Source organism: Macrosteles quadrilineatus, unplaced genomic scaffold, assembly GCF_028750875.1.
Source record: "Macrosteles quadrilineatus isolate MER2022 unplaced genomic scaffold, UCM_ALF_1.0 Scaffold_1__1_contigs__length_201487025, whole genome shotgun sequence".
Taxonomy (NCBI): Eukaryota; Metazoa; Arthropoda; class Insecta; order Hemiptera; family Cicadellidae; genus Macrosteles; species Macrosteles quadrilineatus.
Genome location: NW_026542594.1, coordinates 169,521,601 through 169,536,246, shown reverse-complemented (window position 1 = coordinate 169,536,246; position 14,646 = coordinate 169,521,601). Strand labels below are relative to the sequence as shown.

The 14,646-nt window shown below is 33.2% G+C and overlaps 1 protein-coding gene across 1 annotated transcript in view; it reads left to right on the top strand.

Annotated features, from left to right (window-relative positions):
* Positions 1-7,791, top strand: part of LOC128989649 (inositol polyphosphate-5-phosphatase A-like) — a 96,898-nt gene extending 89,107 nt beyond the window's left edge. The window contains exons 10-14 of the mRNA XM_054411614.1: positions 507-593; positions 1,400-1,477; positions 2,271-2,456; positions 3,121-3,186; positions 6,706-7,791. Coding sequence (XP_054267589.1) covers positions 507-593; positions 1,400-1,477; positions 2,271-2,456; positions 3,121-3,186; positions 6,706-7,683 — 1,395 coding nt within the window. The 3' untranslated portion in view covers positions 7,684-7,791. The remainder of the gene's footprint in view (positions 1-506; positions 594-1,399; positions 1,478-2,270; positions 2,457-3,120; positions 3,187-6,705) is intronic.
* Positions 7,792-14,646: the final 6,855 nt, after the last annotated feature.

Here is a 14,646-nt window from a genome sequence, read left to right as displayed (position 1 = left end):
AATCGTCCATGCAACTCATGTGATCGTCCAGGAGCTGGCACAGTAACCCGTTACGGAAGGTCCATTAAGAAACCGAGGCGGTACTGAGGTTCATAAAGATGTGGACATCTTGAGGCGGGATGTTGTATTAAGTCTGTTCTTTTATCATATGATTTATTTGTGTTTAAATATGTTTTGTTGTCAGATGATATTTGTAAACATGTTTTTGTAAACATTGGTTTAGTTTGGAAATAGAGTTTGTTGAAACAAGATGTGTGAATAATATTCTTGTATAAGAAATAGAACACAACTATTTCAGTTTTGAATGCTTAACCAAAAGAATGTATTCCTCTAGTGACATACAAATGCTCCTAAAGAAGTTTACTATTTGCTATACACTATCATATTTGTATGTTGTTAATAATAATTGCAATTTTCATTTAACGGTATATTATTGATCAGATCATGCATTTTTCAGATTTGGATTGATTTGATTTCAATGTTCCTAAAAGTATTTTCTTTTACAGAAACTCGCCAATGGATTGAACCCTGTTGAAGTCAATAGTACAAAAAATAACGAAATCAACAAACTTTTATTCAGGGATGAAGAACAGGTCAGTGCACTTTAGTAGTTTTAAAACTAGAGATTGGAATGTAATATTGGAAAGAATTCAGAGTTCTGGTATTAATTATGCTTGTGCTAAAACAGCTTTTTTCATTTGAAGATATAGCCTCTGGATCGTTATTGAACATTGTTAAAATCTAAGGCTTACCTTATGATCCAATCTGTTTCATAGTGGAGACCTAGGTTTCTACGTCGAAACCTCAAGTAAGAGATGAAAAACTAGAAGTTTAGCTAACCTATGAGACAAAGGACTGGCGATAATGTATCCAAGTAGAAACCTAGGTCTCCACTATAGAACAAATTGGATCATAAAAAAATGCCTTATATTTTAACAAATCTATTTTCAATATATAATTGATGTGCTAAGGGCCAATCTGTATGGATTTTGCCACATAACATTCAGCAATTAACTAATAAATTGCGTATACAGTGGAACCCCTCATATTGCATCACCACGGGACCGACCCCCTAGCCAAAAAAATTTGGATAAACCAATCTATTGTAAAAACTGGATTTTTTTCTAATAGCAATCTATAATCAATAAATGAAGTCAAAAGTGGTGTTTAAGTCTTTTTTTGAAGTATTTTTTCGGCAAAACACTGTATAACGTAGTACTTCCTTCTAATAAAACTGGGCATTTCCCAGTCAGTCTAGCTCCGCTTTCGCTTGTAAACTTTATCGTGTGCTCTTTTTAAGACAAGAAAAATGGAAAGTCTAGACATAAATTCAAAATTGTTTTTATAATATTTAATTCAGCATCCTGATAATTATAGTTACTATTTTTTTTTATTTCAGGTTATTTTAACACTAGGAAAGAAGGAATTCAGCCACTACGATCATCAAAATTTGTTCATAAAAAATGCAGGAGAATGGGTAAGTGTAAACAAAAATTAACTTTTTGATTGGTATTCACTGAGCAACCTTACAAGTATATAAGGTTGACAATGTTGTTCTACCACCAAAACATTTCCTGAATATATTTTTTTGCTGTCTGACAGAAATTGCATAATAATAGTTTAGTCTTACATTAACTTAAGGAATTGTTATAAAGTGTTGGTGTTTCTTGTACCAATATGAACCCTTACCTTTTCAGGAACATCTGCTACTCTAAGATCAATGACAGATTTATGTTAGCTAAAACCTTGAAAAGTCATTTAGGTATTAGCATTAGGGTTTTTTAACCAATTGCCTTTGAGTGAGGCACCGTTGGCAATCAAATTCTCACACCGGTTGGTTATGTTAGTTTAAAAAAACCGTGTGTACATGATCTGATAGTTAATGTTCCATGTTATGCTATTCCACGAAATATGCCTTAAAGAATATTTTGAAACATGTTTCAATTTGTGACATTATTGTAGATATACTTTGTTTTAAGTAAGAGGTTAAGGATGTAACATGGAGCACAAGGGCCTAGGTTTTAGGATATTTTGTGAGGATAGCAGGCTTACCTGGAATAGGAAAGAGTTCAAACTGGCACAAGAGTGCCTGACTAGACTAAACCTTGTCAATATTAGTTTTTGAAGTTAGTTGGTTTTTTGTGCACTTAATTGTAATGGGTTCCCTGACCAATTAATTATTTATTCAATCCTTAAAAACCTTACCCTTGTGCATCATATTATTTAATAACCTCAAAACAGCAATATTGTATTACGTTTGTCTTTTCCAGCTGAAGGAGTTTGACAATGAGTTGGGTTGTTTTGCCGGTCAGCTGTTTGAGTTTCCGATCCAGTTTCCGCCCAGTTACCCATACGAGGAGGACACCCACAGTGGACGACAGTACATGCAGACTCGATGTCCGTCGTGGTGCGACCGCGTCGTCCTCTCCGAGACTGCCAAGCTACTTGTCCATCAGGTACAGCTGTAAATAAAACGTAGAGTTAAAGAAACTCAATTTATTTTCAAATTGCTGTTAGTGTCATTCAATCCAAAAAAGTATTAATTATTTAAAATGTTATTCAAACAGTGACACACTTTTTGTGTATTTTAAGCTGATCGGTATTTAGCGAGGAACAAGTGAATGATGGATTTAAATGCCTTCAGCTAGACCAGCCGTTCCCTACAGTATTAAATAATTCCACACTTAAACCACAACAATAGTTTTTAAGCTAAAGAGGCGTCCCTAATTTTATAGTTAATAGGCAATAGGCAAACATCTTTATAAGTGATTTCTTTAAGAAATACATTAGCTTCAAAGTACAAAAATTGAAAATTGATTTTGCTTTGCAATAATTATTAAGGTAGTTTATTTTGTTTTCCATAATCTTTCTTATGTCAAAAAATGCCTTTATTGAGTACAATGGTTGATTTATAAGTCGGTTCCAAAGTTCCTTTTTCAGTTTTTATCCTGATAGGTTTATCATGTTTCAAAAGGGAATTTATTACTTAGCAGCCAGTGTGATGTGGTGGATACACAACAGTTTAAGAACTGTTAAGTGTAAAAAAAACCTGAAAATATTTCACAATAATTATACGTCACAGCTAGAACTTGGTTGTGTGATTTGTTTTTCCTCTTACAGATTGACGACGAGAAAAGTATTGAATACGGCTCTATTGGAGAGGAAACTTGTATGGGAGATCATAAGGTAATTACAAATATACTATAAAATATTATATCCACTGCCACAGGTATACATTTATATAAACATTATAAACACCATTATTAAAAAACATCTCGTAACTATGTTGTTATATTTTAAAGTGGATCTCTAAACAATCTATAACAGTCAAAACAACTAATCTTTGATGGCTTCTTCTGACTATGCATTAAATGTGCAATCCATTTGGTCTAGCCCAGTGAAAAAATATTTCTGGCCTTCTAAGACAAAAGATTCATGACACCATAAACCTAATAATTTAAAAGTCTAAACTATATTTAGTATACAAGTTTTAAGTCTACAAAAAAACTTAACAAATATTGAATCTATTATATTGCATGCTTTTTAGACTTTTGTAGCCTTTCTGAAAGTACAAATTCTAAAGTCTTACAACCTTTATTTGGAATAGATAAATCAGTAACCTAATTAAAATATTTGACAAACAGAATGTATTAAAATATTTAACTTTAAATTGAAAGCATAACCTAAAATATTCTATGAGTTTTGTAATGAATAAAATAATTATTCTTTATAGTGTAGCGAAAAGTAACATTCAAAACACAAGTGAAAGTGTTACATATTCTTGACCATTTAAAGTGCTAGATAAAGATGGTCTCAAATATGTAATGACTCACTTTCTACTCTTGTTATGAAATATACTATTCCCCCTAAATTATTGATACTTTGATATAATTATATGATATAAAAATTTTAAAAGTTGTGACAGCTTTAATATGAGAATGGAGTGTCTAGTTCTATTTATTGTAAAAGATAGAATATAAAGTTTTCGTCTTTCTTTTGTCAGGATGGGCTCTTTCCCATCCAAGTTAGCCTGCTACCCCATAAAATCCTTAAAACCCACATACTTAAGTAAGTCTTCATCCTAAATGAACACTAAAGCTAAGTCACTTCTATGATTAGGATATTAGGATGATTAGGAGTTTTGCACAGGCTACTGTGGACCCAAGGATTGGGCCCGTGTCGTAAACCGGGTATCGTTCACCGCAGCGACTGGTCCTTCTCAGTGGAGCAGCAGTAATAAAGAACTAACCGCTGCGCTAGTGAACATTACTTGGCTTAGGCCACGAGCCCAACCTCTGAGTCTGTGGCAGCCTGTCCACGACTATGGTGATCAATGGTTACAAATTTGATAAATACAGTAGACCCTCTCTAATACGGCACTTCGCCACTCCGGCACTCCAGTAATCCGGCGTCTTTTGACGGGTGAGGTCTTGTGTGATCGCGGCAAAATTCTGATTATATCCCGCGGCCGTTTATACATTATCATCACCTCCCGCGGTCACGTAAACGTCGTCGTCGTCTTGTGCCATTGCGGCAAAATCATGAACATCTCCTCCGGCCGTTTAGACATTATTGGAGTCTTCCGTGATCGAAGCAAAAATCTGTTTATCTCCCACGGCCGAGTAGGCATCATCATCCACTCCCGCGGTCACAGAAACGTCATCGTTGTCTTGCACGATCGCGGCAAAATCATGAACATCTCGGGTCATGTAGACATAAACATTGTCTTCCGCGATCGCATACAAACATTGAACATTCCGCTAAGACATTATCATCACTTCCCGTGGTCACGGAAACATCATTGTCGTCATGCGCGATCGCGGCAAAATCATGAACATCTCCCGCTGTTGTGTAGACATTATTGTTGTCTTCCGCAATAGCGGCAAAATTCTTATCATCACCCGCCGCCGTGTAGACGTTATTATCGCCTCCCGTGGTCATGGAAACGTCATCGTCGTCATGCCCGATCGCGGAAATAGCAGTTTTTGTTCCCGCGATCCTCAGAGACGTGTTTTAAGTGCTAAAATGCACTTGTTGCAGTGTTTTTATTAATAACATTCCAGTAATCCGACATTTTCACTAATCCGGCAGTATCACGGTCCTATATCTGCTGTATTACTGAGAGTCTACTGTATTTATAAATGAAACGGTGTAACGGAGTTTGGTTGACTGGTGGGGTGTTGTGCTTGGCGCATGCAGCCGGTGTACCTGAGTCTTACCCTGACGTCGGGGTGAGTCCAATCATCTCACGCTCACGATCACGATGCACTAGTGATGTTACGAGATTCAGACAATATCATTATAATTGTAGAATTCTCAAGTCAATATTGTAAAATCACCACTGCAAGAGGAGAAAATGATAGATTTAAAAAGTTATTGCCAAATTTATGTATGAGACATTTAAAATAAATATTAAAATTTAAACCATGAAAATACAAAGTAAAGAATGTAGTTTCTGTCAAGTCTAGTAAACAATCAAGCTGCAGTATAATTTATTCTTTTTTTTTTATAAGAACATATTTTGTTTTTATATAATCTCCAGGATTTGTAAAGTTCAAGAATATAGCCTGTGTTGAAAATAGTTTCTGTGTGATTAAACAGTTTTAACTTTTTGACGTAACTAAACGGGACACTATATATCATCAAAATACTAACAAATTACAATGGTTGAGATAAAATATTTCACTGTTGTGTGATTTTTCCAAGAACTTTAATGTATACACAGTGTTTGAAACTGTTCAAAATTTTGCTTTGGACATTGCAACACTGTCTTTGGACTCGACACTATCATCTGGAAATAGTATAAGGAATATTATCAAATTCCCAATTACTGATGTAAAAGTAGAATTTGTCAAAAACACGTCACATCACTATAATGCACCCCACCCACGGACATTTCATTACATTCTTAGTAATTTACTGATATTCAGTTTTAGATGTATTGGAAAATACTAGAGTAGTGCTTTATCCTTGTAGTATTCTTTAATAATTTTGTGTGAATTTAAATCATCTATGTTTTTGGTTTTGGTGCACATTTTAACCACCCCTGTACCTTTTCAATCCAACATTCTCCACTTATTTTGTAATATGTTGTTATGAACCGTTTCAAATATTTATTTGCAGCCCTAAAAACAGCTAATAAAACTTACCTCCTAAAACGTCAAATTTTAAAATTAAAATGTTAGCAATAACATATTTTGTGAAGCACTGTTTTTAAACTATTAAAAATCTAAAACATGACGCAAATAGCTATGGTGGAAAAGATTATCAACAAGTAATAACAGTTTTTTTTTCAAACTAGTGGTCTGATTATTAATTTCAAAATAAAAAAGTTAACTATTATTATTCTAACGCATTGCTATAAAAAAATATATTTAACTTCCCCAAATGTTCATTAAATTCCAAACCTTGAAACTGCTTTAGCCTCCCTAGGAAATTTTAAATCTCTATCAGAGATACCTACTTTAGATACTCTAATTTACTTTCATTTTGAAATAGTTTTGTGTATACTATATCCAGAGTCTAGATCAGTTGATAGGTTCACAGATTTATTACAGTTTCAAGAAGATAAATTGGAATTGATAGATTGTGGGTTTTTAAAATCTCATTTTCATTCACCTCAATTGATTCTGAAGGTACAAACGTAGATCTCATCACATTTATTTCGTCGGTTGGTTTACCCGCATGTCTGTTTGTTTGTTTTAGCCAGTGTTCCTGCGACTAAGCATAGTTGGTGAGGCAGGTAGGGTAGTCTGTTGTGACAACCGCCCTCCGCTGCATGTTACCCCCTCCCTAGTCGAGCCTAGTGTGGCGGCTCGACTCTTGGAGCGAACGGATTCATCAAACAGTATCCAAATAATAGAAAACCATCTAGATTATGTGAAACCTGTCAATGACACTATAGACGATGCTTTTGTGGATTTTCCAATCAGATTGGAAAATATGGACACACTCTTGGATTTTACAAAGGAAAAACGAGAAAAATTGAGTTTCAGTAGGCTTAGCTCAGAGGGGAATATCGGTGTAGATTTTGACCCTGTGAAAGCTCCGTTCCGACCACTACCGCAGGTCGAGGAGCCGAAAGTCTATGATAGATATATAGTGAAGCGAGTGCAGTCTGCGTCGTTTGTGGAGGTTCCCCGTGTAGGTGTGCTGCGTCAGGGGGGATGTAGATGCATGAGTGAGTCACAAAGTTGGCGAGCTCGTTCAGTCTCAATTTCTAGCCGAACAACAAACAATTGGAGGAGTAACTCTAGAGTTAGGCTTATTTCAGACTCGAATTTGCAAAACTCGCTTCTTCGATTGCAAAGTCACCACAGTTCCTCTGACGAAGAATGGTTTGAAGAAGTCAGTAATGACGAGAACAACGAAGACTCTGGGTTGAATAAAAGTGATAATAGTCCAAACAGTGAAATGACAGAAAGTAAAATACCTGTTCTCGAAGAAATATCTTTGGAGGAGCCCTACGAACCTATACAGAGTGTGGAAGATATTTCTGGGGGAAGGATTCCTCTAGAGTTGAAAACGGAATTGAAGTGTAAGAGCTGCTGCCCAATACGGTGCAGAAAGAAACGCAGATTGACCAAGAGTCAGAGGAACAGTATTAAATCCAACATCTCAGGGAACAAAGATAGTTTAGATAATGCTTCAATTGGTAATGACAGGTGTTGTTCAATATCGTGATATATCACTCAAAGTATACTTAGTGTAAGTACAGTAATAAGCTGTTAATCTTTAGTTACTCAAACACTCTTAATGATTTTTCAAGCCATAGAGTTTATTGTAATATAGACAGTCATTAACTTTACCATTAGCAATAGTTTATGTTTTATGTTACCAAGTTAAATGTTTTATATAGTACCAGAACAAATACTATTGTTTTCAGTATTCAATCCAACCTTTTCCCTTTTACGAGTCAATCTTGAGGCCTTTAGATTTGCTTCTTAACCTAGTCGTACAAAATAATTTTATTTCTTTTGTTTTTACTTAGTTTTACAGTCTCTGATATATGTTACATTGTTTATAATATTGTTTTAATATTTTGTAACTAATCTTGAAAGTGATACGGTAAATGTCGAGGTAATATAATGGTTTAATTACCTTCAGTCTCCAGTTCAAAGTAAGTCGATTGCGACCTAGGTTTCAGCACGACGTTGTGCTATCATCAGGCTTCCAGTCAAAAATGTTCAGTCCATTGGACGTCGTTTAGTAAAAACTATATACAGTTCACAAGACACAAACACATACACATTTACCGATCGGTATTTACAAGGGGAGAACGAGTACATTTTGTCAAATCACCGGCCGCAACGAGTGACATCCAAGCCACCTCCCAGCAAGTTTGCGATAGTTCATGTTGCATATTATACAAGCCTAGTTGTGGCTTGGAAGTCACTCGTTGCGGCCGGTGATTTGACAAAATGTACTCGTTCTCCCCTTGTAAATACCGATCGGTAAATGTGTATGTGTTTGTGTCTTGTGAACCGTATATAGTTTTTACTACGCGACGTCCAATGGACTGAACATTTTTGACTGGAAGCCTGATGATAGCACAACGTCGTGCTGAAACCTAGGTCGCAATCGACTTACTTTGAACTGGAGACTGAAGGTAATTAAACCATTATATTAGTTATAAACCAGTTCAGGGGCAATTCCACAACTTATGATGTCAAAACTTACTAAATGTCGAGGGCTATAACTTTTCTATAGGAAAATTTGACAATAGTAATTGAAAGGCTTGAATTTGAAGTCCAGAATTGTATAGAAAATGTTTTTAGATTCTTAATTTTAAGCTGTACTGGAATACAAACTGAAATCAGTGTTTTTATACCAAAGTTATACTATTAACTGCTAGTACAAGAGTTATAACATAGCGACTTTAGATCAATTAGTTACAAGTTTAATCTTCTCTAAAAAATATTTGAGGTTTTTGGATTTTCACAGTGATATATATGTTGATGAATCCGAAGCTTACTTTTTGCTTCTTGTGTAGAGTAATGCATCATTGTTTCATTCTGAAGCATTAGTTAATATTTGTTGTCACTTTTGTTTTTGTGTTGTTATGCACCTTCTTGTCATGTGGTGTTTTTATTCTTCTTTGTGATTTTGATTTTGTAGATACTTTTTTTTTCTGAAAATGTTTCAGTTTACCATAATCAAACTACGCTTATTGATTTGCTTTTCTAAATTAGTATTGAATATCAGGTTTTGCAATTTCTTGAAGTTGTTTTTTAGCTAAGAACATTATTTATATTGAAAAATATCTATCGCCCATACAATTGGTTTCATTAATTGGCAACTGGAGTATTATTTAAATTTGATTTGATTGTACTGAATAATAATTAAGTAAAATGCCTTTGCTCATAGTTATGATTTAATCTCAAAATCACGAGTGAGGGTTTCAATTTAGATGTTTTTTTTTTTATTCTAGTTTCAATATTTAGATTACAAGGCTTTAACCATTTAGGATATTTTGTTTCGATTCAGAATTATTGACTCTCTTCTATGGACAAAAGCTTAGTGTGACAACATTTGATCTAATATCGATTTTACTATATGTTGTCTTGAGTTTTTTTTTTTTTTACATTTATTGTGCTTGTATGTACCTACAAATAGCATTTACAACAACCTATTTTTTCGTACGTATTGTATCTTTCCAATATTTTATAGATTATTCCTATCCTTTTATGTAACCACTATGTGGTTTTGAAACAGAAATCAAACGAATTGAGTACCTAAAATATAATCTAATCATGCTAGTAACCTTTGGTGTTTGAATTTTAAGCAGATTCAAACTAATTCGTAAATCAAACCAGTAAATTAAGTTTATGGAAAGTTAATATTATATTATTGTGCTACGCTTATAGTATACTAAGTTTTACAAATAAAATATTACACTTTTCCAATTAATTTTTGATAAATTTTATTTTGCCCTACATACAAATATATTCTAAGATCTCTTTTTTTGGTGAGATTAAATGAAGAACAGGTTGAGTATATGTGTTGGAATTTAGCTCTTCATATTAATTTTACTTTTCCTCTTAGCCCAATATTTTCAATCCAATTCAATTCAAATACAGTGAAAGTTTTTAGATAAAAATTCCAGAGACAATGATCTTAGGATTTTCCCAAAAACCCCATTGGATTCAAAGAGCAGCCAGTAATTCATCTGACATTTCTTTATTTGCAAAAACTTAATTTGAAACCTTGTGTGAAAGTAAATTGTAATATGATGACAATATAGAAATAATTTTTAATGTTGAATCAAACATTTTGATGAGCGATCCAAGGCGTTGTCTCTGGTTAGAGGATTCAGGGTTCAAATCCAGTTGTAGGCCTGATTTGCAACTCATGAGAAATCTGTAATAAAGTGTAGAGGGAGAGACACATGTAAAATAAAATGGTGGACGTGTTAGGTGAAACCATTATGGTTTGCCCTTCAAATGAGGGTTCTGCTACTTTTGGTCATCCTTTCTGTAAGTTTGTCCATTAAAAACTTATTTGAAAACAGTTTTGCATTTTGTGTTCATAAGGTAAACAATTATTAATAAACAATATCATCAATCCGACACATACTTTCTCCCATTAGGTGGGAGTAACTATGATGTTTTATGGGCAAATCTTAAAAGTAATAATAATTTTTAACTGTAATTTTTACAGTAATGAGGTTATTACCATTTTTTTAGGTAAAAAGAATATAACCTACTAAGTTTTAATCGTTGTAGTTATTTTTGTAAAAATCAGACCTTTTTGTTATTTTATGGGAAAATTACCATTAAAAATTAAAATGAAAAAAACCCTGAAGATACCATGGATTAGAACCAAGTCAGCAAATTTCATCAAAATTATACCACAGGCGTGGCTGTATTTCTGTACACACACATACAGACATCACTTGGAAAATCAATTTTTTTCAGGTTGGTAAAAAATAGATATATCCACCCAAAACTTAAACTCGAAAATGTTGATGAAAATATTACTTTTTTCCATATAAACGTGTATAGGGGGAGAGAGTAAAAAATGCATAGTTAAATCACTGAATAATTGAACAGTTCTAAGAGGAACATTGTAAATCTGTTGTGGTAGTGAATTTACATAATTATTTATCAGGGTTCATTTTTTTTTACAGTTTTGCACCATTTAGGCAGGTATAATGGAGCAATTCTGTAGTTCTACTTTGTAAACATATGAAGTCTGTGGGAATTTGTCTTTGACAGGTTTTATTTTTTTTTTTATATAATGACACAAACATAATGTTTCTCTTGCACATAATTTGTGTTTAAAGGGATATTAGACCGTAGTGTGATTAGCATGTTCCATATTTTGTTTTGCTCTTGTGTTTTTGTGTGATTTCATTTATTTGTTGTTTTCATTTTCGCATAGAACAGTAACTGGAAGTTCCAAGATATAGGTGTGAACCTTGCTTGAGTAGTGTTATTTCAATAAGTTGTTGTTTTGGTGAGTAGTATTTTGTTCCTAAGTATTTAGTTTATTGTTTATCACTTATTTGAAACAGCTAAATATTTGATCATCAATCGAATTTGCTTCATATCATTAATTTTTACATTTCAATATGGGTTACAAGTTGGTGAAGCAACAGTATAGATTGGGAAATATAATTTTTAATAACAAACATACCGTTGTTTAGAATGTTATTTCTGTAATGGTATTTATTATATGTATTATATTAAAATCAATTTGTGCATTTGCAATACTTTGAATCAAAGGAATTTATTTTTAAGGCATAGTAAAAAATAATATAAATAAAATATTAAGCCACTAGTTTAGAAAATGGGTGTTTTCTGGACGAGAATGGTTGTTTCCATACCCATAGGATTACCATACGAGTGCAGTGAGTAAAATAATTTTGATGTAAACAGCTGTTTTCAGGAAGCATTAAAACAGTGTAGTGTGGCAAAAAAATACATTAATTTGTTATCAATTTTTCTGATACCTCATTAAATCCTTGGTCTACAGCTCATTGTGTTATTTTTCAGGAGTTAAGAATGCAGACGTATGGGAAAGATCGAACATTGTTGTGGACGAAAGGATGTTAACTGATCCTGCATCTATCACAAGATATATTCACTACAAGGACTCCGAACCTCCGAAGATATTCAAGGAAACCACCGTCTAATCTTCCACCAGCACAGCATTGTAGTACAGATATAATTTTATAAGATGGCACTTGGCTCCTCTAGAAAACATCAGGCACTGTTGTCACCCTTCATCCGTAGATTGCTTACCACCCCTTAGACAATTCTATTAGCACGGTTCCGTGAACAACCTAGTTCAAAATCCAATAATAAAATGGCATGTGATGATTAATTATGCAGTATTCTCAAAAATAATCTAACAATCATTTATGTTCTTGTCTCATTTAAATTGGATTCCTTGAACGGTTTTATAGAGTTTAACTTTAAGAGAAAATGAAAGTTCACTGGAAATAAGTATTAAAAAGAATATTTATTTCACTTTGTAGTGATATTCGTTTTCTACTATACATTGAGAAGTTAAAATATAATAAACATAATAACTCTTTTCCACTACAAGGTAAATTAAAACATAGGTTTATTTAAATCTCTAATTAAAGTCGAACCATATAATAAAGAAATATTTTTGAAACAATATTCACTACTCCATAATGAAATATAATATTAGTATTTTCTGATCCTGATCGGTAGATTTAATATCAGATGCTTTTATGTCAAATGCGAAGATTATTTGGTTTGATTTACAAAGCATGAATGATAATGAATGAATGATGATGATTTAGTCCAGACAAATTTGCTACATTTGCAACTCTAGCAATATAGAAAGCGGCTTTTAAAAAATTAGTCAAATACTTTATGTTAAGGAAACGTTGCACATTGCGTTTGTGTACTGTTATTGTTATTTATTGCAGCTCTTGAACTCTGGAATCTTCGCAGCCGAGTCCTCTGATTTTGCGTTATTGCTGCTCTCCGGTCGCTGCTGAAGTTAATGATGAATGATTCCGTGACATCATATCACCTATGATGTTTGCATTTTAGCTTCCATCGGTCTTGGTCTATCGTAGAAAAATTTTCATAGCAGAGCCTTTGAATGTTGTGTTTTGTGTTAGTCGTGATGCGATGGAAAACTCGATGAGTTGGGGGAAGTCCAAGGGTTGATGTCTTTCAAAAGGACCTGCGAGCATTTCCCCTTGCCAAAGCCTGCAGCCCCTAAGTGCCACCTTATAAAATGTTATCTGTACACTAGAGGTGTGCACCAATCCTACGTCTGCTAGATACATTCGCTACAAGCACTCTCAACTTCCCAAGATATTCAAAGAAACCACCTGTTACTCATGTGTCTCTTTCACTCTTCCCAGAATTCGTTGATGTCTCATTGTTGCAATGGTTTGTAAATAATTTAAAATTTTATACCTTATACAGATCCGTTACATGTCCTGAAATGTCAATGTTTGAATGTAAGTCTATCTAAATGTATGTTTGTTGTTGACATAGATTAAATGATACGACATTTTTTGGTTATAATTGATAGTTAAGTATGGCTATGCAATTTTTGAAACCTCACTGATTGTGGTCTCATATAATTAAAATTATTAAAATGTTTGTTATAGTCATATATTATTGACTTGCTACTGTAATTATTTTGTTGTTGCTACAGAATTACAAGAACAATTATGTTTAGCAAGACTTCATTTTCAGAAAACTCGTTCTCATACTAAAAATAAAAAAAAGTTATTTAGATATATAGTTTGGGCAAATATTATCATAGCTGTTTGTCTTACTTCATTTTTTCACCTAACGGTGCCAATTACGATCTGCGAATGCCTATTTTCTTTATTACTTAACTTTTGTGCACGATATTTTAAAAACTTTATTACAGTACATACCTAAAAAAAATTATTTAGATTAGAAGTAATATTTTTAATTATTGATGATTTTACTGTAAAATCATTAAAAATATTAATGGAAATTCCTTTAAAAAATGTACAAAATTGTAATATGCTTCCTATCCTACACTATAGACAAAGGCCACCAATTTGTAAAATGAATTTGTTATCACGACCCCTGATCATTTTCATTGTTTATGGTAACAGGGTATACATCAGGATAAAATAACACCAAGGTTTCAAAGACCAATTGTTGACTAATTTTATTTGATATGACAAGACAAATATTTTTTATTCGTACATTTTTAACATTTATAAGTAAAAATATAAAATCCAGGAGTAATAAATTCCACTTTGTACTAACAAAGTTTGTGTTATTGTTTATATACAATACCTTTATAATATGAGTATATGATTACTTTTTTCATTGATAACTATTTGTTAAAATTATTATAATTTTTGTTTTTAATTTTCGTAGGTGTTTTTACCCTAATAAAAGGTACCAGGGTGTCTACCAGTCGGGAATTCCGGGAAATTCGGGAAAAAGTCGGGGATTTTGAAAGGTCGGGAAATGTCGTGAAAAAGTCATGAATTTCGGCCGAAAGTCGGGAATAATCTAACCTTTCAAAATTATGGATGAACGGGTCCCAAAACTTTAAAAAAAATTCTGGATCCTATATTCCTGATCATTGGGACGGGATTACATTTGAGGGGTGTGGGATGAATCGAAAATGCATCGGAATTCCAATTTGATTCAGTGATGATCA